Genomic DNA, 25,654 nt, shown 5'->3' with positions numbered 1-25,654 from the left:
AACTCAATTTTCGAATTTGATGAGAGAAAAAGGGAAAGATATATATTTTTTTTTTTGAAATTTTTTTATGAAAAACATGAAAATTATGCAATGCATGAAATTTTTAGATCAAAACAATGAATGCATACAATAATGCTATGAATGTCAAGATGAACACCAAGAACATTATGAAGATCATGATGAACATCAAGAACACATTTTTGAAAAATTTTTAATGCAAAGAAAACATGTAAGACACCAAACTTAGAAATCTTTCATGTTTAGACTCTAACAAACGAAAAATGTACATGAAAAACAACTAAAAGATGCAAAACAAGAAAACATCAAGATCAAACAAGAAGACTTACCAAGAACAACTTGAAGATCATGAAGAACACTATGAATGCATGAATTCTCGAAAAATGCAAGATGCATATGCAAATGACACCAAACTTATGACATGACTCAAGACTCAAACAAGAAACACAAAATATTTTTGATTTTTATGATTTTCTAAATTTTTTTGTATTTTTTCGAAAATTATATGAGAAAGAAAAATAAGGATTCCAAAATTTTTAACATGAATTCCAGGAATCTTGCATTCTTAGTCTAAAGCTTTAGTCCAGGAATTAGACATGGCTCACTAGCCAGCCAAGCTTTCAATGAAAGCTTCGGTCCAAAACACTAGACATGGCCAATGGCCAGCCAAGCTTCAGCATGTAATTTAGATATGACATGCCTGACATACTCATTCCCAAAGGAATAGACATGGCTTTACAGCCAGCCAGGCTTCACATGCTTCATGAAACACTAGAATTCATTCTTAAAAATTTTGAATAAAATTTTTGAAAACATTTTTATATTATTTTCGAAAACAGATGAGAAAATTTTAGAGATATTTTTGAAAAATTTTTAAAAAAAAAATAAAAAAAAATTACCTAATCTGAGCAACAAGATGAACCGTCAGTTGTCCAAACTCAAACAATCCCCGGCAACGGCGCCAAAAACTTGGTGCACGAAATTGTGATGTCCAGGCTCAAACAATCCCTGGTAACGTGAGCAACTTGGTACGCGTAATCGTGATTACACTTTGATTATGTAAAATTCATGACTCTTTCTTTCCCTGGCAATGGCGCCAAGAACATGGTGCCAATACCATAGTTCACAACTTCGATACAACTAACCAGCAAATGCACTGGGTCGTCCAAGTAATACCTTACGTGAGTAAGGGTCGAATCCCACGGAGATTGTTGGTATGAAGCAAGCTATGGTCACCTTGTAAATCTCAGTCAGGCAGATATAAAGTGATAATGGTGTTTTCGAATATTATATAATAAAATAGGGATAGAGATACTTATGTAATTCATTGGTAGGAATTTCAGATAAGCGAATGGAGATGCTTTTCGTTCCTCTGAACCTCTACTTTCCTGCTATCTTCATCCAATCAGTCTTATTCCTTTCCATGGCTGGCTTTATGTGATACATCACCACTGTCAATGGCTACTTTCGGTCATCTCTCGGGAAAATGATCCAATGCCCTGTCACGGCACGGCTAATCGTCTGGAGGCATCACCCTTGTCAATGGCTTCATCTTATCCTCTCAGTGAATAATATGCTCACGCACCCTGTCACGGCACGGCTATTCATCTGTCGGTTCTCGATCATGCTGGAATAGGATTTACTATCCTTTTGCGTCTGTCACTAACGCCCTGCAATCGCGAGTTTGGAGCTCGTCACAGTCATTCAATCATTGAATCCTACTCGGAATACCACAGACAAGGTTTAGACTTTCCGGATTCTCTTGAATGCCGCCATCATTCTAGCTTACGCCACGAAGATTCTGGTTAGGAGATCTAAGAGATATTCATTCTAGCTTATTTCATGTAGAACGGAAGTGTTTGTCAGGCACGTGTTCATAGGGGAGAATGGTGATGAGCGTCACACATAATCATCACCTTCATCACGTTCTTGGGTGCGAATGGATATCTTAGAAGCGAAATAAGATGAATTGAATAGAAAATAGTAGTACTTTGCATTAATCTTTGAGGAACAGCAGAGCTCCACACCTTAATCTATGGAGTGTAGAAACTCTACCGTTAAAAATACATAAGTGAAGGTCCAGGCATGGCCGAGATGGCCAGCCCCCTAAAACGTGATCAATAGTCTCCTAAGATGAACAATGGATTAAAACTGAGACCAAAGATGTCTAATACAATAGTAAGAGGTCCTATTTATAATAAACTAGCTACTAGGGTTTACATGAGTAAGTAATTGATGCATAAATCCACTTTCGGGGCCCACTTGGTGTGTGCTTGGGCTGGGCTTGAGTGTTGCACGTGTAGAGGTCCTTCTTGGAGTTGAACGCCAGCTTTTGTGCCAGTTTGGGCGTTCAACTCTGGTTTTGGCTCCTTTTCTGGCGCTGGACGCCAGATTTGGGTAGAAAGCTGGCGTTGAACGCCAGTTTACATCGTCTATTTTTGGCAAAGTATGGACTATTATATATTGCTGGAAAGCTCTGGATGTCTAATTTCCAACGCAATTGGAAGCGCGCCATTTCGAGTTCTGTAGCTCCAGAAAATCCACTTTGAGTGCAGGGAGGTCAGAATCCAACAGCATCAGCAGTCCTTCTTCAACCTCTGAATCTGATTTCTGCTCAAGTCCCTCAATTTCAGCCAGAAAATACCTAAAATCACAGAAAAACACACAAAATCATAGTAAAGTCCAGAAATGTGAATTTAACATAAAAACTAATGAAAACATCCCTAAAAGTAACTAGATCCTACTAAAAACATACTAAAAACAATGTCAAAAAGCGTATAAATTATCCGCTCATCATGCGGCGGCGGCGAGAGTGCATGTGTATCAGCTAGGAGAAGCCCCTGTCGCCCCTTGTGTTGAGCCGGTAATAGCACGAGCTGTTGGGCATCATGAGACTCGAACACTGACACACGTGGTGGAGGCAAAAGGAGGTAGCTTAGCAGTTCAGGGCAGAAGGGCGGCTGAGCTACTAGGAGCTACAGGCGTGGAAGACAATGCTGAGGTAGGACATGGTGATGTTGATGAACACAATGGTGAAGATGATGAAGAGATTGGGAAGTCTGGATTGGGTATGAAAGCTTGTATTGACAAATATTTACCAGTGCCTATTAACGAAGATGGATATGACGAAGACGAGGACAACTTGGAGGACAGAGCACATGCCAATGATGATGAAGCCAGTGACAATGAGGGTGTTACATTGGAAGAGCAGCTTGCAGAAAAGAAAAGAGCTTGGGAACTAGCAACAGAGTCAGGAGCAGTATTGTATAACAAAGAAGATGACATTATGGCGATTCTTCAACAGCAGAACGAAGAAATTATTTTGAAAAAATGCTTGACGAAACAAAAGGCAAAAGCGAGGAGGAGCAGACCCAAAGCTCATAAAAAGGTGTGCTATAATTTATTGAAATGATTTTTAGTTCTTGGAATATTAGGGGGTTGAGGGGTGACGGGAAGCTAAGGATGATAAAAGACCTGAAAAGAAAATTTAGATTAAACATGTTAGGCCTGGTGGAGACGAAAAGACAGTTAGTGACTAAATTTGATATACCAAAAATTTAGAAAAATAGTTGTGCAGGGTGGGACTTTGTTGAATCTAATGGTGCATCTGGTGGGTTGCTATTAATATAGGATGATGAATTTTTTAAAATAAGAAATAGCCACAAAAGGGATAGATGGTTGTGTGTTGAAGGGGAGCTAGTGAAGTATAATTTTAATTGTGCTTTTATGTTGGTGTATGGTGCGCATGCTAGAGATGGAAAGCTTGTTGTATGGGAGGAGTTAAGTTACATAGCAGGGTTATGCCAGGTCCCCTGTTGTTTCATGGGGGACTTTAATGAGATTGTACAAGTGGAAGAAAGACGGGATACTGATAGCTTACCCTTGTCAGCAGAAGACTTAAAGAATTGGATACATGACATGGGTGTGGTGGACTTGCCGATTACTGACCGCAAATTTACATGGTTTAGAGATCGCTCATGCAGCCATATTGATAGGGTCCTGGTTAGTCTGGAATGGCTGGAAAAGTTTCCAGAGACTCGGTTACGTGGTGGTCCTAGGGGCCTGTCTGACCATTGTCCGATTATAGTGGAAGATAGGAGGCAAAGAGATGGGCCAAGGTCGTTCAGAAGCCTTTATTCGTGGTTTACACATGAAGATTTCCTGAGAATGGTTAAGGAGGAATGGAAAGGCCTAGGTGAGGCGCAATTCACGGACAAATTGAAGGCTATGACAGGTCCCCTGGGAAGATGGCATAAAGATAAATTTGGTGACGTGGATAAGAAAATCATGAAATTTGAGGAAGAGATAAAAAAGATTGATGACACGGTGGGTGACGGAGTTTATGATGGAACAGTGGAGGCAAGAAGAAAGGCGCTTGTGACTTGCTGTGAGAAATTGTATGTAAGAAAGGAGCAACATTGGAAATAGATGTCGTGTTCCAGACATGCGAAGGACATTGATAAGAACATGAGGTATTTCCACAACTTAGCCTCTGCGAGAAGGAGGAACAACAGGATTGACGCACTGCTCATTAATGGAAGGTTGATAAGGAATCAAGCTAGAATCAAGATTGAGATTAGAGACTTTTACAAGAATTTGTAAAAGGAAGAGTCTCCTTTGGTGGGGTTCAGGGACGGCTTGGTGGACATGATTGGTGATGAGGATGCTTTGGCGTTGGAGGTGCAACCGACTCCGGAGGAAGTAAAAGAAGCAGTGTGGGATTGCGAATCATCCAAGGCTCCAGTAAGTGATGGATACAACATGAACTTTATAAAGAGGTGTTGGTCTGAAATTTGCTCTGAATTTACGGCGGCGGTGATGGATTTCTTCCTGACCTCCAAGCTACCAGCAGATGCGAATCTCACTTGGGTGGCGTTGACCCCTAAGTTTACTGGTGCAAAGGAAATCAAAGACCTGAGACCGATCAGTATGGTAGGTTGTGTGTATAAAGTCATTTCGAAAATGTTGGTTAGGAGGATGCGAACAATCATGCAATGACTAGTAGGTGAGACTCAGAGTGCTTTTGTCAAGGGACAAAAGATTCATGACGGGGCTCTTATCGCATGCGAAACTGTTCAATGGATTAAAAAGAGGAAGAAGGAAACGGTGATAATAAAGCTAGCTTTCCAAAAAGTATATGATAAAATCAAGTGGAGCTTTGTAGACCTTGTGTTGCAAAAGATGGGCTTTGGACGAAAATAGAGGAGTTGGGCTATGGAGTGTGTAAGTACGAGTTCTATGTCAGTGCTGATAAACGGATCACCATCTAAGCCTTTTAAGATGGAGAGGGATTTGCGACAGGGTGATCCACTGTCTCCTTTTCTGTTTATCCTAGTCGTTGACGTTCTACATAGGATACTTGGGGAGGCAGTGAGAAATGGACGAATCTCGCCGTTACTGGTGGGTAGAGATCATGTCGAGCTGTCACATCTTCAGTTTGCGGATAATACTATCTTGTTCTGTCCCCTGGAGGAAGAGACCATTAAGAATTACCGGAGAATCCTTTGTTGTTTTGAGATTATGTCGGGGTTGAGTATTAACTTTGATAAGTCTAGCTTCATTCCTATCAATTGTGATTATCAGTGGGTACAGCGTATGTGTAGGGTGCTAGGCTGCAAGACAACCTCTCTTCCGGTGAAATACTTGGGGATCCCATTAGGAGCAAACCTGAGGTTGGTGAAGACTTGGAAGCCCATTATAGAAAAACTGGAGGAGAAACTGAGCAGTTGGAAAGCCAAGGTCCTCAATAGAGCCGGTAAGCTGGTGCTTATTAAATCTGTATTGAACAGCCTCCCTGTCTATTATTTGAGTTTATATAAAATGCCAAAGTCTGATGCAGAGAAACTGATCTCCCTACAGAGTAGGTTTCTTTGGAGCAAGGAGGATAGATGAACAAAGTTTCTTGACTCAATTTGGTCCCTAATTCGAAGTTAAAAACCCCTAATTCCCAAATTTAAAGATCAATCTCCAGTGCCCCTTCTCTTCTCTTCTGGTCTCTTCTCTTGGATTCTGTTCAGCATCTTGATAGCCAAACGGCAATGGCGCGAGCAACGTAGTTGGGAGCTTAAATAACCCACGATCGTTTAGAAGTATCATGAGAAGAATGAACAGGAACAGGGATTCGCGTTTGCTAGTATGGTGTGGATGCGGTTTGAGACCAGTGCTACGATGGTCAGCGATAGATTCTAATCCAGGGAGACCATTCGTGGGTTGTTCAAACTACAATGTAAGCGGTTGTTGTTGTTGTTTGCTGTAATTTTGGATATAAACTTGGTTGATTCTTTTATCTTGCTACAGGCTGTAGGTAAGAGGTGGTGTGGGTTGTTTCTGTAGATTGATAAAATTCTTGAAGAAGATGTGATCACATGTGATGGTAGAACAAGCCCTTCAATTGACAATGAAGAATGGAAGATGAAGATTGCTTGGAAACTTAGAAGATTAGATAGGCAATTTGGTCAATTATATCTGACAAGAAACAAATGACATGCATATGTTGTTCCTGTAGTTGTACCTGTCAGTTTGTTTGAAAGAAATGCAAATTAAAGTGTTTGAGACTACTATGCTTGCATATTTTGAAAATTGGAGAAACAATATGAACTACCAATTTATTCATCCAAAATATAATTCTTGTCAATAAAATGGGAATTGACAGTGTTTGGAATGCATCTTAATTGTATATAAGAGAACAAAATGAAACTAAAAATCTGACACAGATCTCTTCAAGAAAGTCATAATTCATGTTTCATAATATAGTGATTACATCCAAAATAAGGCATTATAAAGCCAGAACAATAGTCACCAAGTATATCAGAGTTGTCAAAACATAAGTCTCATAAGTTTTCAACACTAAAATCTCCAACACTGAAATTCTAATTAAGAAAGTATACACAGTAGATTACTTCATCCAAACAGACAAACAAAGACACCATCTGTCCCTAAACATAATAATCTAAGTCATTAATTCTTAATTCTGGTTGGCTTGAATCTAGGATTAAGCACAAATCTCATTATGCTTGCTGTTTGAGTACTTGCAGGCTAACTGCTTGTTGGGAGAGTGCTTGCAGATGGAATACTTGCAGATGGAATTCTTGTAGATGGGGTGCTGGTTGGTTAGGTGGTAGCAGTTGGTGTGCTTATTGATGGAGTGTTCTTTTTGGGTGTAGACAATTTTCTCTTAAGAGGCAGTTTAGTTGGCCGAACAGAAGGGAGTTGCACCTATGTATAAAACACGAAATATTTAAAGTAACTAAGAAAATTTAAATGAGTAATATATATATATATATATATGGTAAGTAATATTACGAACCTGTTGCAAGTCATCAGTTTCTGACAAAACAAGTTGACTAAGATCAAGCTGAATATCGACTTAATCCTGTGGCACAGGTGGGGCATCACCACCATTTACAGCAGCTGCAACAGCCACAATAGCTGATTCTTCGTCAACGGCCCTCTTACGACAATTCCTCTTGGTGTGACCTATTTCACCACAATAGCAACAATGTCCTTTTTTTATAAACTCTTTTCATTGAGGTCTTCTGCTTCTTGCCTCTACTTGGCTCCTCATCAGCATCCTTTCTTCTATTCTTCTTAATTGGCCTTGGCTTCTTCTTGAACTTTGGTGCTTGAGGTCTATTATGTGATGATTTCTCCCACAGTGCCTGACCAGGAATTGGATTTATATGGAAGGCATAGGTGTTGTTGTATGCTTCCATGGTCAACCAGTAATGACAGAATTTATCTGGCTTTTTACCAACCCTGGCCAAAGCGGCACATGCATGCATACATGGCATCCCTACAGAGAACATCACAGCCATACATAAACAAAATTCCAACTGCAAATCAAGAATAAAAAATTAAAAAATATGCATAAAAGACTATACTACTTAGTTGCCAAAAATCACATGTGCATGATCTCTTGTCCAAGTCCACAGCCATATTGGTAGGCCATTCATGAACTTTAAATATTTCATAATCTGCATCACCAGACCACATGGGAACCTAATTTTTTTATTGTTTTCTTATCTTTTCCTACTTGCTTCGCTGTATTGGAGGTAGGATCCCGACGTTATTCCTCAACTTCACATTGTTTCTGGCTATAGATCTCATGGCATACATCCTAACCTCCTCCAACAGTGTGATAATAGGCTTGGCTCTAGGTTCTTTGATCTGTGAGTTGAAAATCTCACATGCATTATTGTAGATATTGTCTATTTTAGGTGCACTGCTGAAGAATGCCCTGCTCCATGAGTTATTTGGCCATTTGCATAGATAAGTCCATGCATCCTTATTTAGCTTCTCCAATTTTTTCATCCCTTCGACGAATCCTTCTTGAGTCGTAGACCTTGCACACTCCCAAAGCAAACCTCTAAGCTGATTATCCTTCCACTGTTTGTTGAAGTTCCTCCATAAATTCCATACACAGAATCTGTGATGGACATTTGAGAACACATCCTCAACTGCATGGATAAGACCCTGCATAACCAAAAAGTCAGTACAAAAATTTCAAATCAAGCCTAAAAAAGGTCCCTAATGTTCTATTAATGAACTCAGAGTGGTCTCTAAATTTGTGTAAGTGATATCACATTAGCCCCTCAACAGAGTAAACAGATACTACCCCTATAAAACAACCATCAACTATGCAGCATCCAGTTTATACAACAACTACTCAATTGTTCTAAATAGCAGTAAATAGATTTACTACTCAGCACACATATAAAACACTAAACAACAATAACTAAGATATCTAACAATAAATAAAAGTAAAGGGATTTACTACTCAGCAGTTATATCTAAGAATCACTACCATTAGTTAAGATATCTAGCAATAAACAATAACAAACACAGTTTCAGGCTCCTTTCCCTTAACAGAAACCACAATCACTTCTTCTTCCTCACTAGAGACATCATCACCGGCAAGCCTATACGGTTCGTTCTCTACACTGTCATAACTGTCATGGCTGTCTGAAGATTCTTCCTCACTAGACAAGCTCACAAACACAGTTTTAGGCTCCTTTTCCTTAATAGATGCTCTTTCAAAAGTTCCAGTTGCAGCTGATCTTGTTAAGGGCCTCCTTGCATGTGATGCTGCATTTTTGACTTTTTGAGGGCCTTTCTTTGGTATATCAGACCTTTTTATTTTTGTGATGCTGATCTTGTTAGAGGTTTTGAAGTGGGCTGGGCTGTTAATTTTGGTGGTGGGTTGGGCTTGGTAGTAGGAGCAGTAGTGGATTGGGCCATTATTTTTGGTGGTGGGGTGGGCTTAATAGTGGGAGCAGCAGCAGTGGGTGCTGCCATTCTTTTTTGTGGTGATTTGGAATTACTAATAGAAGTTGCAGTAGGTTGAGTCTTATGCTTTAGTCCTGAAATACCTTTACCAGCAGGCTTAGTTGTGGAGATTGTTGTTGGAGTAGGAATGGTGGTGTGTATTGATTCTAAAATTGGAATTGGTGGTGATGTGGTGGGAATTGTTTTGGGGCTAGTGGTGTGAGTTGGCTCTGGAATTGGAGTTGATAGTGATGTGGTAAAAATTATATTGGCTGTGGCATTGATGGTGGGGTATGAATGTGGAATAGGGTCTTGTATCACTATTAATTCCTTGCCTTTGGATGATGCTAGTTCTGTTTTCTCATCAAACACAAGTTCAGAGACTCCATGTTCATAGTACACATGGACAATTTTTTTGTTTTTCTGAGCAAGGTAACATATCTCCATGAGCTCTTTGTCATGTGTCACAGCTCTAAGACTACTTTGCAATGGCCTATTAGGCACCAGCCACCAACAGTGAGTCACATTATCATACCCAATTCTCTTATAGTAGTCTCGGACAAAAAATACATCCAGTGTGTCTACGTCAATTCTCAGCAACTCAGAAATCTGTCCACAACTGTAATTCACACTTCCATCACGCTCTGTAACAGATGACCCTCCATAGTGAAATATGATGGTAATCAAAGAATCACCCATCTACAATTTAAAAACAAAATTTCATGATCAACCTCATCATCTTCAACCACATTAACAAGTTAGAAACCACATCAACTGTAAATGTAGCAAACCCTAACAAATAAGAAACAGCTTTTCACCATGACAAACAACCTTTATCCAGTCAACAATTTCATTAGCCTAACCACTCAAAAAGCTAGTTACGATCAAACCCTAGCAAACATTGTGAAACACAAACATGCATACCCACACATTACACTCCAAAAAATTATTTCTAACTACTGAAGACATTAAACTAACAACAATAACAAAAAATAGAGCACTCCTATTATCACATTATTTTTTTTTCGTTACCTCTTTCAGAGAAACCAGCCTTCAGTACTGTCTTCATTTGATGCAGATGACGAAATCCGATCCTCTAAAGCAGTCGTGTTTCAACGAAATCGCAACAGTTACAGCAATCACACCACCGCCATTGATGAGTATAAGGGAGGAGGAAAGACTCTGTTTGTATTGTATTTTGAGAGGGGGGAGACAATACGTTATGTTAACGTTTGATGGGGGATTCTTCAAAAGCAATTTTGGAGTGAAACGATGTCGTTTTTGGGCATTTACGCGCCACCAACAATACTACGTCGTTTTAGCGTCGCCAGCGTGTCAGCAAGTTATCCAAATCAGCTTTCCGATCACGCCAGCTGGAGGAAATGTGCCGGAAGGACGACACTGAGTCTCGGAGTGCAACTTCAAGGACCAATATGGGTAACTATTAAATTCAGGAACTACTATGAAGCACGTGTGTAACTTCAGGTACCACTTTGAAGCTTAACTCTAATTTTATGCATGTAATATTTATTCAAAATTACACATTTATTACATCTAATATTATTCAATTATTAAACAATAATTAAGGAATACAAAACAATGTAACTTTGGGTTGCTTTTTTAGCTTATTGTTTCTTATCTCCCAAGTATTTTTTATTAATTTTAATGTATTATAATGTAAAGATCGCTTGATATAATCGTCTATTTAGTATTTACATTCATTTTTTAAAAATATTTTATGTACTAGATCTAAAAATTAGTTAGATTTGATGATGTGAGATTAAATATTTGTAAAAAATTATTTTATATCGCTAATATATAAAAATTAAATTATATATATATATATATATATATATATATATATATATATATATAATATGAAAAAATTTAGGTAACCAACATGTCTTCTTGTTAACAATTTAACAAATCAACTAATTTATAACAAAATCTTTTTATTTATATTAACACAACGCTGATTTAATGCGCTACTCTTCTTCCATGTTATGTTTTTTCACTGACCATCAATTCTACAGTGTCGTGCACCTCTTTGTTGTTGTCAATTCTATAGTATTTTGTGCACTTTTCTTGTCGCCGTAAATTCTACTGCATTACGCCATTGTGCGCCACTGATCATCAATTTTGCAGCGTCATGCACCTCTTGCCATAGTCATTTCTGTAATATTTTATGCGTCTTTCCTATCACCATTAATTCTGCAGCATTGTGTGCCTCCCGATCACCGTCCCTCCTTCTGATAGAGGTGGATTTCGTGGCAGCTACCACAATAGCGTCCTTTATTGAAAAAAAAAATACAAATAACAACAAAAAATTCAAAATATAACAAAAAGGATTATCTAAAATTATTGCAAAAAAAATATAAAATACATAATAAAATGGAACATTCAAAATCTAACTGAAAGAAATATTAAAATCATTGCAAAAAAAATGTAAAATCTAACAAAATTGTTGCACCCTTTTTTATTTCTTTTTCTTCATTTGATTTTTTCTCCTCTTTTTTTTTTTTTGTCTTTTTTTAGGAGGGTGAAATAAGAAGAATTATGAGAAAGTAGAACGAGAAAGAGAAAAAGAGCGAGATTTTTAAATTGTGTAGAATTTATCAAAGAAATAATACCAAATTTTTTTAACTGTAACATAAATTTTTTTAATTGTGACACAAAAATTTCATAACTAATTAAAAGTTATTAAAAATAAATAGCATCTAAATTTCTTAACCGTTCCAATGAAATTTTTTAACAATTAAAAATTATTTGGCTTTTTATTCTTCTTATTTCTTCTTTCTTATTGTTTATAAAATTACATATTTTTACGAAATTTTTTGCATTTAATGTCAAAAGAAATAAATAAAAAATAAAAACAAAAGTTATAAAATTATGAATAAAACTAAAAATACAAAAATTTTGTAATAAAAATACAAAAATATCTTCATTAATGTTACCATTTTTCCCCCTTATTATTCTTTTTTTTGTTTTTTCAGGCAAAATTTTTTTATTATTTATAAAGTTATGTATTTTTTTTAAAAAAAAATTTGTATTTATTGTTAAAAAAGATAAACTAAAAAATGAAATAAAAAATCTCTAAGTTATGTATAAAACTAAAAAAAAAATTGAAAAATACACAAATTCTGTTTTAAAAATATAGAAATGTCTTTTTTAATGCAGTAATTTTTTTATTATTTTTTTATTTTTTTTTACATCTTTTTGTTATGCAATTTTTTTTGTTTTTCATCTTCTTGTTCTTTTTTTAGAGGTCGAGAATTACCAAAAAAAAAAAAAAAAGAAAGAAAATGATAGCAATGATGATGTAAAAGAAGAGGAAAGACGAAGAAAAGAAGATTTGAAGAAAGTAGAAGAAAGAAGTTGGAGAGTATAAAAAAAAACTGCGTAATTAAAAAATTAGTTGAACTTAGCATTAAAACACTTGACTACTTGAGTCTCATTTAGTATTATTGTAAATTATATATATATTTGAACAACAAAGACCTTACTATCTTGATTCTTGACTAATCTCATAAGAACTATATTGCAATATTAATGATTTTAAAATTTAATTTTAATGTATTGATTATAAAAAATAATTTATACATTTAGTTTTTAGATGATTATTTATATAGTTAATATAAATATAATTATTTTAGTTCAGGTGGTATTTTGTTATTGATAACAAAATTAAGTACTTACTTTTAAAGTATAACAAAAATAAAATAAGAGTGAATTTAGAATTAGTGAAGTTGATAATTCACTTAAAAAGTCTTTGCATCAAAATAAAATTTTAAAATAAAATCATAAAAAAAAATATTGTGCTGTTTCATTAATTTACTCAAGTATAAGAATTTGAATCTCTTTAAATTTTAAATTTTTATTTAAAAAATAAAATATAATTTTTATTTTTAAATATTCTTTTATATATTTTTTTGTTCATATTATAAAATAAATAATAAAAAAAATAAATTATATTTTATTTTTAAAATAAATTTTAAAATTTAAAACTCCAAATCTAACAAAAAGTAAAAAAACCAAGATTACTCTGTCCGGCATAAGAAATTAAGAACCCACCATTTCAAACATAGAATCGTTATTCTTGTATGTACTTTGTAGTAGCAGTTGAACCCCTTCACACACTCGCAAAGCTTTCCCCAAACGAAACACACCAGAAACCATTTCTCTCTCTCTCTCTCTCTCTCTCTCTCTCTCTCTCTCTAAAATCTGAATGCATCTCACACACAAAGCCCTCAATTTCCCAAACCCTAACTACCATTCTCATGGACCTTCACATTCCTTCAATTCCAATCCCACCCCAAACCCTGGGTTGTTGACTCTACCGCTAAACCTTCTCTCTCCCGCAAAACGACGCCGTTCCGTGCTATTCGCCACCAAAAACAGGGGTGCCGTACAAATCGCCGTCGCAAACAATCATCCTATTGTCGTTCCTCCTTCACCATCCTACGATTACCGAACGTTTCGGAGTGCCAAAAACGTCGACGTTTCCACGCTTGGGAACCTCTGCGTTGATATAGTTCTCAATGTTCCCCAATTGCCCCCGCCTTCCTTTCACGAACGCAAGGCCTTCATGGACCGCTTGGCCTCTTCTCCACCCAACAAGGTTCTCTCTATCTCTATCTCTTACTACTGGAAAATTACATTTTAGTCCCTCAGAATATTTCTTCTTTACTTCAGTGGATTCTCATTTCATTTCTTATGTGTGTGTGCGTCTAGAGTCTCTGCTTTTCTGTATTAATGTCTTTTCTGTTCAATCTTTTGATGCTTTAGGGACTAAACTGCATGTGATGTTATTTTATTTTATTTTTTAAAAATCTGCCATGCCATGTAATTTTACACCGTCGAAATTTTGGGTCTGTGTTGTGACACAAATTGTTATGCTCTATATGCATGGGAAACTTTTTTTATTTTAGAAGAAGGGGGGGGGGGGGGAGGGGGCGGGGAGTTTGTAGCTTTATGGTTAGGGAAGGTACATGATTTTGTTATGTGAAAGAAATAGAGTTGCTGCGATTAAAATTTAGAAGAAAGTGAAATAATAAAAAGGAGAAGAAATTTTGAGGATAGCGCATTGGTTGGAACTAACAGCATGCCTCTTAGAAACAAGTAAAGCAATAAAGTCTAAGACCTAATGTTGGAATAGTTAACTTGCAAACTTCTTGTCTTAGAGCAAAACAAACATCAATTGTACAAAATAGAAGTGGGTTGCGACTGTGGCAAACCTTTTACCTGCAACGTGTAATATCTGAATTGTAGATTTTTTTACTCACGACTTTGAGAAGGAATTTACCTAACCATCATACCATGCCGAAATTGCTTAACTTGTTGCATTAGCTGCTGGTTTCCTTTCTGGTATTAAAATATCAGTAACTGTTTGCTGGCATATTCCACTTGTAATGTCAAGAATGCTAGAGTCAACATTATGGGATTTACATAACCACTGCAACTTATTTGGATTTGCACAGGTAGCTGATCAATGAACCCCAAGAAGAGAAAGAGGGTTTTGTTTTGATTTTGATTTGAATTCCTTTATCTAGCCATCGTAGTACAAGAATATGCACATCTAATTCTGAAGACTCAAGTATCAATTAATAATCTGAACAAGGAATGCATATGTTTCATTCCTGGAATTGGTTTTTGTCATTCATTTAACATATTTCCTATGGATTTTTGTGTAGAAATATTGGGAAGCTGGTGGGAACTGCAATATGGCAATAGCAGCTGCAAGGCTAGGACTTAGTTGTGTATCAATTGGTCATGTGGGTAATGAAATCTATGGGAAGTTTCTGTTAGATGTGCTTCATGATGAGGGCATTGGTATGGTTGAGATGAGTAATAGTACTGATGTTGTGAACAGCTCCAGTGCATCTATCGAAACACTTCTATGCTGGGTTCTTGTTGATCCGTTACAAAGACATGGTTTTTGCAGGTAAACTTTAATTACTTCTAATGCTTTTATTTTTTCTTAAACATTCGTTTTCAAAGGGCCTAAGTCAATATCTTTTATCTATTAGTCGAGCAGATTTTAGCAAGGAACCTGCATTTCATTGGATGAGCACACTGAGCAGAGAAGTAAAACTAGCTATCAGAAATTCAAAGGTTTTGTTCTGTAATGGATATGGCTTTGATGAGCTCTCTCCTAGTTTACTGCTCTCAGCAGTGGACTATGCTGTTGATGTCGGCACATCGATATTCTTTGATCCTGGACCACGTGGAAAGAGTCTCTCCACTGGGACTTCAGAAGAACAAAGAGCTCTTGACCAGTTTCTCAGAATGAGTGATGTTCTTCTTCTAACTTCTGATGAGGTTTCAATTATAACTTTCCTCATATATAGAAAACATATATCCTTAATATTGTTATGATTGACTCTAGTTATTGCCTTTAGCTCGTGCTCTGCAGTTTTGGGTATGATGTTGTATAACATTATTTTCTTTGCTTTATAAATTGTGGGAACTCTACTTCTGCTTGTATATCTATCTTCTGAGCTATATCATGTTTTACACTTTTCTTTTGGATGCTGACAAAGACTCCATATTATCATTATCTTCAGTTTCTTATTCTGAAATTAAAAAAATTAATATTCATATTATGTTAATCAGGAACTGCTTTACATTATGCAAATGTTCTACCAAATCCATTCCTTGTTAACATGGGCCTGCGTTGTTTGTATATCTAATATCTTTTTCTTTTCCCTCCTATTTTTGGGTACATCTTGTGTATCGCTACTTATATATTGATGGATTCCTTTGTTCCCTCATTGACAGCTCAATTTTCTGTTGTGCATGCCAAAGTGTCATTCTGTAATCTTAAAAAGTGTTGTCTAGTTTTGCCTTGTTATAGTTTACTTCATTCAAGTCTATTGCAATTTGCAATGCTTGTATAATTATCAATTGCAACTTTGCAAGTTATTGTGATATCATTTTTGCATTGCATTCTAAATTGAAGATAATTTCAATAAGTGGATATCTCCTTGAGAACTTGTTTAATTATTTTTCAAACTTCTGTTTAAAAATATAATTTGCTAATGTCTCCACGTGATTGGTTTGCCCAACAGGCCGAGTCTTTAACTGGCCTAGGAGATCCAATATTAGCAGGACAGGAGTTTCTCAAAAGAGGGATCCGCACAAAATGGGTGATTATAAAAATGGGTTCTCATGGTTCAATTCTAATAACTGCATCAAATATAGCATGTGCTCCTGCATTCAAGGTATTAGCTTCTGATTTTGTGTTCAATTGTTTTGTTCAAATTCTAGCATTTTGGGAAATCATGATTTCTTCCATCATTGCTATTTAGTTTGTTATTACATCTTCTGTTATCAAGTTATAATGTTTGTCAGTCTTGCATTTTAAGTTTTGTGATAATTTGTTATTATTCTCCATCTTACTCTTGATTCAAACAGACTAGATTCGTAATTCTTATCAGGTGGATGTCATTGATACTGTTGGGTGCGGAGACAGTTTTGTTGCTGCTGTTGCATATGGTTATATACATAATATGCCGTTGGTTAATACATTAACAATTGCAAACGCAGTGGGTGCTGCCACAGCCATGGGGTGTGGTGCTGGTAGGAATGTAGCAAAACTGGAAAATGTGAAAGATTTATTAAAATCATCAAACATCAGCAAAGATACCAAATTCTGGACCAATGTACTTGGGAAGAATGCGATAGCTCAGGAAATAACATGTTTGTCACACATGATGAACGGTATCGGCAATCCAGACAATCTCAACCATGTCCCATATGACAAGGTCGCCTCCGAGCTCTTGCCTAAGCTTGAACATCCACAGATACCCGATAATGTGACGGCATGATAAATTCCAGATAATATGTTACATCATACGGTGTATCCATCCTAGTGAAGTAATTCTTTTCCATCATCCTTCTAAATCATATAGCAGAGTAAATCTCCAAGTTACACTGCAATAACTAATCTAAATGCATTTGTTTGAGCAAAGTACATGGCCACGTGAGAGGTAGCTGCTCATAAAGCATTTTAACTGAATTGTTACGATTCCTGTCACAAACAATATTTCTTTGGTGTCAAAGGCACCTATACACCAAGCACCAGTGAGTCAGAGCTTTTTATTTTTCCCCTGATAGGTACCAATTTTTTGGCTTCATTTTTGTATGAATGCTTCTTAAGCAGTGATATGTTATTGTTTATATTGATAGTTTATCGATGGTAGAGGGCAGTAGCTTTTATCCTCTGATCATAGTTTGTTTTTGTATCACTCACTATTAGATTTTGAGTGGGGATTATGGACATTGGTTTATCATGTTCCCTGCTTCCAATCAAAATTTAGCAATTGACTTTGATCTCTAGAAAGAAAAATATCAAAATGGGCAAAGCTAATCCCTCAAATCGAATTCCAAATACACTCTCATGAGTAAAACCTAAAGTTTTCAATTCTACGAGGTTTCATTAGATAACAAGTATAAAGTAACAACAGAAATTGATAACAAGTATAAAGTAACAACAGAAATTAATGTTAGATACAAAGAAATTAAGTAGGGGTGTTCATGGATCGGAACGATCTGCATTTCTACGGTGTTTATCCGAATCCGATCCGAAAATTGCGGATATGGATTTGATCTGCAAGGCTTTTGGATCGGATTGGATCTGCACACTAGTCGGATTGGATTGTGGATTTTGTGTTAGTATCTGTATATCCGCAAAAATAAAGAAAATAAATAGGTAAATATTCTTTTTATGTTTTATTTCAACTAATAATTATCATATATGTTGTATTATTTTAATTTATTATTCAAGAAAAGTATGTTTAATATTTAAGAGTAAACATATTTAAAAGAATAAAAAAAATAAATTTTATTAATATTTTTTTAATAAAAATGAGCTTCTAAAAATATTTGTGTTTTGCAAATCCAACCTTAAAAACTGCAGAAGATCCGATCTGCGTTCACCCATAAAATCAAGAAATATGAGTAGAAGAATTTTACATTTTGCAGTGTCAAATAAAGAGGACAACGGTGATAAATTAGCGTTGTGAATAACACACTGCTATGTTGCGATTACTCAGAAGTCAGAACTTTGTTCGCACTTGACTGCTTGCAGAAAGTGTAACCAACCGTCTTCTGTTAAGAAATTAACTAGGGGTGAAGCTAATTTTAACTAAGTGTGTGTTTGGATTACAGTTTACAAACAGGAGTTTAATAAAATTGATTTTGTAAATTTGATTTTGATGAAAAGTAAATTTATGTTAAAGTGATTTATGTTTGGCAATCTTTGCATCAAAATAAATTATAGTAAAATAAATGTTGTTTGGATTATACTACTCAAAATCACTTTTAGATAAAAAATTACTAAAATAGACACCAACTTAAATAATTTTTGTATATTATCTTATCATTTTAATTTAGATAATTGAATAGATTTTATTAATTAATTCTATAATAAAATTAATATTTATACACTAAAATAAAAATAATATATAAAAATTGGCAAAATATATTTTTAATTAAAACTAACAAAATATAAATTTTAGAGAGTACTAAGAATAATAAAAAAATTAAATATTTATCTTGGTAGTAATTAAAATAAATTAAAAAAATTTTTATGATATTTTTTATATAGTATATTTTTAGTATTCTTAGTACTCTTTTTTAGTATGCTATAATTTATTATTATTATTATTAATTTTTTGTTTAATTTACTTTACTTAATAGAATCAATAAATCATATTATAAAAAATAATAAAAATAATACAAAATTACAATTATAAAAGTGTATAATATCAAATAAATAATTAATAAAAAATAAAAATAATAAATAATAAAAAAAGAGAATTCATGTAAACAAAAATAATAAGAATTCCATAAATAATATAATAACATACATAAAGGATAAAGTTAATGAAAGGTAAATAAAAATGAAATATTGATGTCTAGAAGCCCGTTAATGAAACGCTTCTTGAAAATCATGGTTTTGAAAGCAAAATCACTTCTGCATTCATGAATCAAAAATTTGCCAAACCAAAAATTAATACTTAATAAAAAATTTGCCAAACCAAAAATTAAAACTTTTCAAGAAGTATAAACGTACTTCTTCTCTTGTAACGCATTTGCCAAACACACCCTAACTAGTTAAAAAATAAGTTTGTTACAATTATCAAACATATTTGTTTTGTTGAAAATCTAATCTAAAGATGCTTCGGTAAAAGACCAAACAGATAAAAGATGAGCGAGGCAACACTTCGACAGAAAAATGTATACTAAACCATGTCCAGTTATATCCAATGTAAAACAAGGTAAAAATCTAAAGGGTACAATCCTGGTTACAATACCCACGAGAACTAGCTAGAATTGAACATAAAGTTTACAGAAACACTGCTCCTCCACTAAAATTGAATGTAATCCTCTTTCTTTTCCTCTATCCCCGCCCCGTGCGCGGGGGATTTGGGTGTTTTGGGGAATTTTTAACTCTTAGTAACCATAATTGGTTCCATACACCGAACCATAATCAGCAGCAGGTGCATGACCTGTATGTGCTCCAGCACTTGAAGGTGGAGATGCATAAACAGAAGCATTGGTAGGATAGGAATTGTAACCTTGGTTAATTGACCCCCCCATATGATCTTGTGCCGCACTCGCCGCTTCAGCCATGAAATTCTGCATCAGATAAGATTTATTGTTGTCAATTCAGATGCATGCACAAAAACAACAAAATCCAAGTACAGGGAAACCCATAGAAATTCTTTGGAGTTCATGGAGCACCGCTGAGGTTATGGTCACAATCCAATGAGAGAATAAAATGAATATCATTTTAAGATATAGCCCATCACTAGTTTAAACTCTTGAAAAGACAGTTCTTTAATTAGTTATGAACGCAGTACACGAGCTCCAATACAGGTTCAAGAATTTCTCAACAAGGCTGAAGAATCCACTATCCCTTCAAAATCAATTACCTGCACCAGTTGTTGAGCTGCCTGTATTTGTGACGCGGTGCCACTTATCTCAACAGTCATTTCCCCTGGAATACCCCTGGTCTCCTGAATTGTAATACTTGCGCCACTAGCACGGCGAATGTAGCTGATATTTGATCCTGATGCTCCAATAACTGCATCTGCATAGGTTAGAGGAATTTGCATGTGCTGTGTGACCTGTAGGGTACAAAGGAAATCACATATCAAGACAACAAATAATTTAAAACTGGCATGGCAGTCTGAAGTCCTCAGGTTGGGCAAAAGAAGACACCTTATTTGCAACAGACTGCTGTGATTGAGAAGTATCCCTTGCATAGGCAGGTGGAGGAATGAGCTTATCTACGGGAGGCAGATCAGGAGGTGGGTAGTAATTATCGTAGTTATGTGAAGGAGGCATATATTGAGGATTGGGTGCAAAAGCAGGTCCGCCGCTGCCAGGAGTGGGGAACCCTTGTGGATGTGGAGGACCCCAAGCTTGAGGTGGGGGCACATTCTGGTTAACTCGAGCATCTGGCCTTTGCATCTGAAGTTTGGGACAAAGAAGAGTAAATGAAATCAAGGATAATGATTTTTTATCAAGAACAACAAAAGGAATAATCAGCCACATGCACAAAGATGATCCATATAACTTAATTCTTTTCATAAACACTAGGTTTCAATGGAAACCATATTGAAAAAAATCATCATGCTAACTGTGAATGATGGAAGTCAGGCACACTAATGTGCAATAATTAAGATATAGCTTATTATGCATTCCACCCCAAGCTGTCAGTAGCAACACCAATTCATCATTCCGAAATACAGTTTACACTTAAAAGATGTAATTGATAAAGGGCCAAGAATATTCATATCAGCTTGATGATTCTTCTTCACAAGTCGTATCTCATGACATAACTCATCCGCATACATAGTCTGACCATTCCAGCCTTCAGATTGACAAACTACTAAAATATATAAATGGACATACCTGTGTTTCAAACACTCCAACTATGCCGCGGTCAACCAGGAATTTACGGAGATGAAGTGCAATAAGTTCAACTGCCTTGTGAACCCCAGCAGACTCCCCTTGTATTTCAACAACACTATCATCCCGTAGAGCAAATACAGGCAGGTATTCAGCTAAAAATAATGCATTATTCAGGCACAGGTCTCAGAAATCTGGTTGATATGGATTGGGGTTCCAAATAATAGATCTAGTGGTAAACATGCAAACAAAATTAACAATATCTGTGTGCACACCTGATCCAAGAACACGTATATTGCAACCAGTGTTATCTTGAAAGGACTTTACTGTGGAACCCTGCTTCCCGATCAAGCTTCCTGCTTGAGTATCTGCCACCAGAAGCCTCGTAACAACTTGGTTTGATGCGGCCGATGCATCTGGAGGATTGTGGTCCACATTGACAACTTGTTTATGAACCCTTAACAAACCCTCCACAGCAGGCGGTATGGCGCGATCTGGCTCTTCTTTTGCAGAAACCATTACCTTTTTAAGCATCAAACAAAAAGAAATCAGAAACACGCAAGAAACAACAGAATCTTATAATAAACCTCAAAACACAAACTTCAAAATAAGCCAAATTAATGAATTTGACTCATTGATTAATCTGCACGTTCCAGAAACATGATTGTTGCCTTATTCATCAATATGTAACACTGACATAAATATATAAAATCTGGTTGCTAACTTTAGGTCAATGTTTGTTGATAGCAATTTGATTTCTCCATGTGAAACTAACTTTTGTTTTATGTTTATTTCCATTATGTTTCTTCAATGAATTAGCAATTAGTTCCACTATGTCAAATTTCTAGGGGGCATAAATAATTAAATCTTTATTAATAATTCTTATAGCTTGGTAATAATTTAATTTAATAATGATATATGCCACTGGTTTAATTAAATGGTCATGATACATTTAAATTTTACAGGATTGTTCTACTTACCGTATCAAAAATTTGTGATGCTTATAAAATTTCAGAAGCTTATTATTTTTTTAATTTTCATAGTAACTTTTATATTCTTTTCTGGGTGAGAGTTTTAGGAAGTGTGGCAAGACACCAACCGACCAAGTTCTGAATTTACCAGGTAAAATGAATGCTTCTTGCCACCAAAGTCTGCACAAATTATTTCTGATTCTTAAGACAAACATTTCAGCAGTTGTATATGCTCATTGCTGTTTCCTGCCAACTGGAACTTTGGCTCTTCAATTTGAAGCCACTTTGGTCATTCATATATGCTGACAACCTGCATACACCCATTTGGTTATCCTGACAAAAGAATCTCTTCTTATCTATATAATTAATCTGTTTGTTTATTTAGTAATTGTTGTGCTCTGATAGATTATGTATACTTTCAGTTCACCTAAATTTAACAACACTGTTCTTCAAACAGAGTTAATATTGTTAACATGTTTTTATCACGAATAAACGATTTAGTTTCATTTTCAAATTAATGATATCTCTTCGTTACAATTTATATTACACCCGCTATACCCTTAACTATTAACATGTGTTCAAACATTTTTATTTTCGCTTCACTAATCAGTAATGATTATCAATTTAAATGCAATATTGTTATGTAATAAGAGTATAGGGCAAGAAAAACTGTTTTGTGGTCATAATTTATATTATCCATTATACTATTAACATGTGTTCAAACATTTTTAATTTCGCTTCACTAATCAGTAATGATTATCAATTTAAATGCAATATTGTTATGTAATAAGAGTATTGGGCAAGATAAACTGCTTTGTGGTCATAATTTATATTATCCATTATACTATTTTGCCATGTGTTCAGACATTTTTAATTTCACTTCACTACCCACTATCAATTTAAATGATAGTTATTTAAAAGACTATAGTAGCTACCAAATGATAGCACTTTAAGTCATTAATAACTATGATGTTAGTTAAAGTACATGGATGTGACTTATAGATGTTCCCCGCCCTCCCCATGATAGAATTTCATTAATATACAATAATGAAATGAGGCAGAAATCCACATAACACACTAAATTAATAGATAATAATACCAACCAAGTCACACAATTGATTATCAATTTGTAGTATAGGTAATAACATTTTTTTGAAAACATGACCAGCTATTAAAACAGCAGAAAGCTGATTCACAATTCAACGGTCGATACAATAATACATACATAAATATTAAATTCAATATAAACTGCCATCAGAATCCAGAATGTAACAAACATAATAGTGCAACAATGATATTCACACAATTGAAATAGATCAAGATATAGTGGCGGCTGTTGCAATTTCATTGCCAAGTAAGCAAGTATTCACAAATGTCATGCCCCACAGCACAAATGTTTGTAATTTTACATATTACCTATGTATGTAATAATTGAAAAATATGAAATGCACTATATACTGCCATTGGAATGTAGAAGATATAATAATGCAAGAAACAAACAAGAGTATTCAAACAAACAGCAATGGATTAATGGAATAGCCCGTCCAGAAACACCAAATGTTTTGTAATTTCAAAATTTTATACAATATAAAAGTATATGATATTTCAAACAAAATATGCAGGATTATCCCACAAGGCATAACTAACAAGAACACGAAAAGTAAACTCACTGCTCTTTCCATGGTTCCTGGCGGACCATCAAGAATTTTAATGCGAGCTTTGGTCTCTTCCGTCATTTTCTTAATAAACTCTCCCTTGCGGCCGATGATACTGCCAACCTTTTGTACAGGAATCAACATCCGGAAAACATTCTCTCCAGGCCAACCAGGCCACTTCTTTATTTCATTTCCTTTCGAATTATCCTGTGCTCCCTGTTTCTCCTGAGAATTGAAATTCCCAGTAACATCCCCAATATCATGATGTTCCTCCTCCTCCTCAGCATTCTCTTGTGGAGGAGCATCGGTATCTTCGGGCAAACCTTCAATTTCGTGGCCATCAAACTGATTTTCAGGAGGATTAGCTCCCTCATCCAAATTGGCATCGTCATGTTCATCAGGCTGCAGTTGAGGAAACCCCGCATCATCAATCACATTTCCTTCATCATGTTCATCGGAATGGTTTTGCGGAAATTCAGGGTTTTCAGGCACATAGCCTGCATCTTGTGCATCATATTCTTCCCCAGACATCACAATATCTGAAGGAGGAAAAACCAATTGAAACAACTCGTCAACACCATTTTCAACAACTAAAATGAACAAACAAACAAACAAACAATACCTCACATGCCAAAAAGAAAACAAGAAAAATTTCAAGTGTACACTAAAACAAGCTCCAAAATCAATTAACTGCATGGTATAATAAACATCTAGAGCCTTAAAAAACTGAACTACAAAACTCCTAAAGTTTCAACAAAATAAACATACAGAAAAAGATTAAAACAATGAGCATGTATATAAAAACATAAAATATAGCATGTATACAGTCATACAAACCCACCAAATACAAACATACATACATACATATTTAAGAAACGAGAGAGAAAGAAAAAATGAAAAAAAAAAAAAAAAGTAACAGTCACCAACCGAATTCTCGAAACTGCCTACTCCGAAGGCAGAAGAAGAAGAAAAGAAAAACAAAGATTAAAAAATTGAAAGAGGCGTGAAGAAAGTAAATGCGATACTTCAATGAAGAACAAGTAACTGAAAAATTTAAAAGAGTGATAACAAAGTGAATAACAACGATGAAGTAAGAGCTAAAAAGAGAATGTAGAAACCCTAGAGAGAGAAGAAGAAGAACGAGGAGGAGTTAGGGTTTGAGAGTTACGTTGTTCGAGAAGCTTCGGAGAGAAGAGAGAAAAAGAAAAGGCGCGGAGGCTTTGTGCGGTGTTCAGAAATCAGAACGGATTTAGGTTTACTTCTGATTCTATTATTAATTTATTATTGCGGTGAAGAATTTCAGCTAAGGATGACGAGAGAGTAACACACACCACTACTATACAATCATCTTTCACACAACATTTCCTCTTTTTTGCTTTGCCGTCCTTTAACTTACACGTATTTACAACTTTTGCGGTTATTGTTTTTTATAATTTTTTATTTTTAGAAAATAATCCCAAAAGAAAATATCAGAAAAATAATTTCTCAGATTTGAGGAAAATAAAAGTTAAAAACAAAAAAATGTATTATTTTTACTTTTTTTATAAAATTCAAAAAATAAAAAATAAAAATACAAACTAAATTTATAGTATTTTCAAAATATGTTTAGAGTAGTGTTTTAAAGAGAAAATATAATTTATAAAAATATTTAAAATAATTTTTAGTAAAATAATATGTTAGAATAATTAATTATTTTATTCAAATAAAATATTTTAGAGGTGCAACCAACATAATTACCTTATTTAAACAAATATTTTAAATTGAAAAACAATATTTAAATTTTCTTGCGCTTAAAATTCTCAAATAAACATTTTAAATACTTTATTC

General features: G+C 35.0%; 2 protein-coding genes across 3 annotated transcripts; one reads left to right on the top strand and one right to left on the bottom strand.

Annotated features, from left to right (window-relative positions):
- The first annotated feature begins 13,326 nt into the window (after window positions 1–13,326).
- LOC107624991 (pfkB-like carbohydrate kinase family protein) lies at window positions 13,327–17,628 on the top strand. Its single transcript, XM_016327497.3, has 5 exons — window positions 13,327–13,900; window positions 14,973–15,223; window positions 15,309–15,600; window positions 16,350–16,502; window positions 16,719–17,628. Exons 1-5 carry the CDS (start codon window positions 13,508–13,510, stop codon window positions 17,106–17,108), a joined length of 1,479 nt encoding a protein of 492 aa, XP_016182983.1. The 5' UTR covers window positions 13,327–13,507; the 3' UTR covers window positions 17,109–17,628.
- A 1,882-nt stretch (window positions 17,629–19,510) lies between these two features.
- On the bottom strand, window positions 19,511–25,225 carry LOC107624992 (flowering locus K homology domain). Of its 2 annotated transcripts, XM_088504877.1 has the most exons (8): window positions 24,996–25,184; window positions 23,843–24,366; window positions 22,321–22,482; window positions 21,477–21,723; window positions 21,205–21,356; window positions 20,509–20,760; window positions 20,220–20,414; window positions 19,511–19,923 (listed from the first exon to the last, which is right to left on the bottom strand). In XM_088504877.1, exons 4-8 carry the CDS (start codon window positions 21,718–21,720, stop codon window positions 19,738–19,740), a joined length of 1,029 nt encoding a protein of 342 aa, XP_088361003.1. In that variant the 5' UTR covers window positions 21,721–21,723; window positions 22,321–22,482; window positions 23,843–24,366; window positions 24,996–25,184; the 3' UTR covers window positions 19,511–19,737. The 2 variants fall into 2 exon arrangements, with proteins under 2 accessions (XP_088361003.1, XP_016182984.1); XM_016327498.3 differs by lacking the exon at window positions 22,321–22,482 and having other exon boundaries at window positions 24,996–25,225.
- Between the last annotated feature and the right edge of the window lie 429 nt (window positions 25,226–25,654).

The sequence above is a fragment of the Arachis ipaensis genome, chromosome B2 (genome assembly GCF_059453495.1).
Source record: "Arachis ipaensis isolate K30076 ecotype BB chromosome B2, ASM5945349v1, whole genome shotgun sequence".
NCBI lineage: Eukaryota > Viridiplantae > Streptophyta > Magnoliopsida > Fabales > Fabaceae > Arachis > Arachis ipaensis.
The sequence above is the reverse complement of the archived record's forward strand: the minus strand, read 5'-3'. Positions and strand labels throughout refer to the sequence as shown.

Excerpts from the sequence above, each read along its gene's own strand:
- LOC107624991 (XM_016327497.3), top strand. The coding sequence starts at position 13,508 with ATGCATCTCACACACAAAGCCCTCAATTTCCCAAACCCTAACTACCAT. Across the intron at positions 15,224-15,308 it reads CAAAGACATGGTTTTTGCAG|TCGAGCAGATTTTAGCAAGG; the intron begins GTAAACTTTAAT and ends TTTATCTATTAG. Across the intron at positions 15,601-16,349 it reads TTCTTCTAACTTCTGATGAG|GCCGAGTCTTTAACTGGCCT; the intron begins GTTTCAATTATA and ends TTTGCCCAACAG.
- LOC107624992 (XM_016327498.3), bottom strand. The coding sequence starts at position 24,358 with ATGTCTGGGGAAGAATATGATGCACAAGATGCAGGCTATGTGCCTGAA. Across the intron at positions 20,415-20,508 it reads AGCAGTCTGTTGCAAATAAG|GTCACACAGCACATGCAAAT; the intron begins GTGTCTTCTTTT and ends TGTACCCTACAG. Across the intron at positions 19,924-20,219 it reads CAGCTCAACAACTGGTGCAG|AATTTCATGGCTGAAGCGGC; the intron begins GTAATTGATTTT and ends TATCTGATGCAG.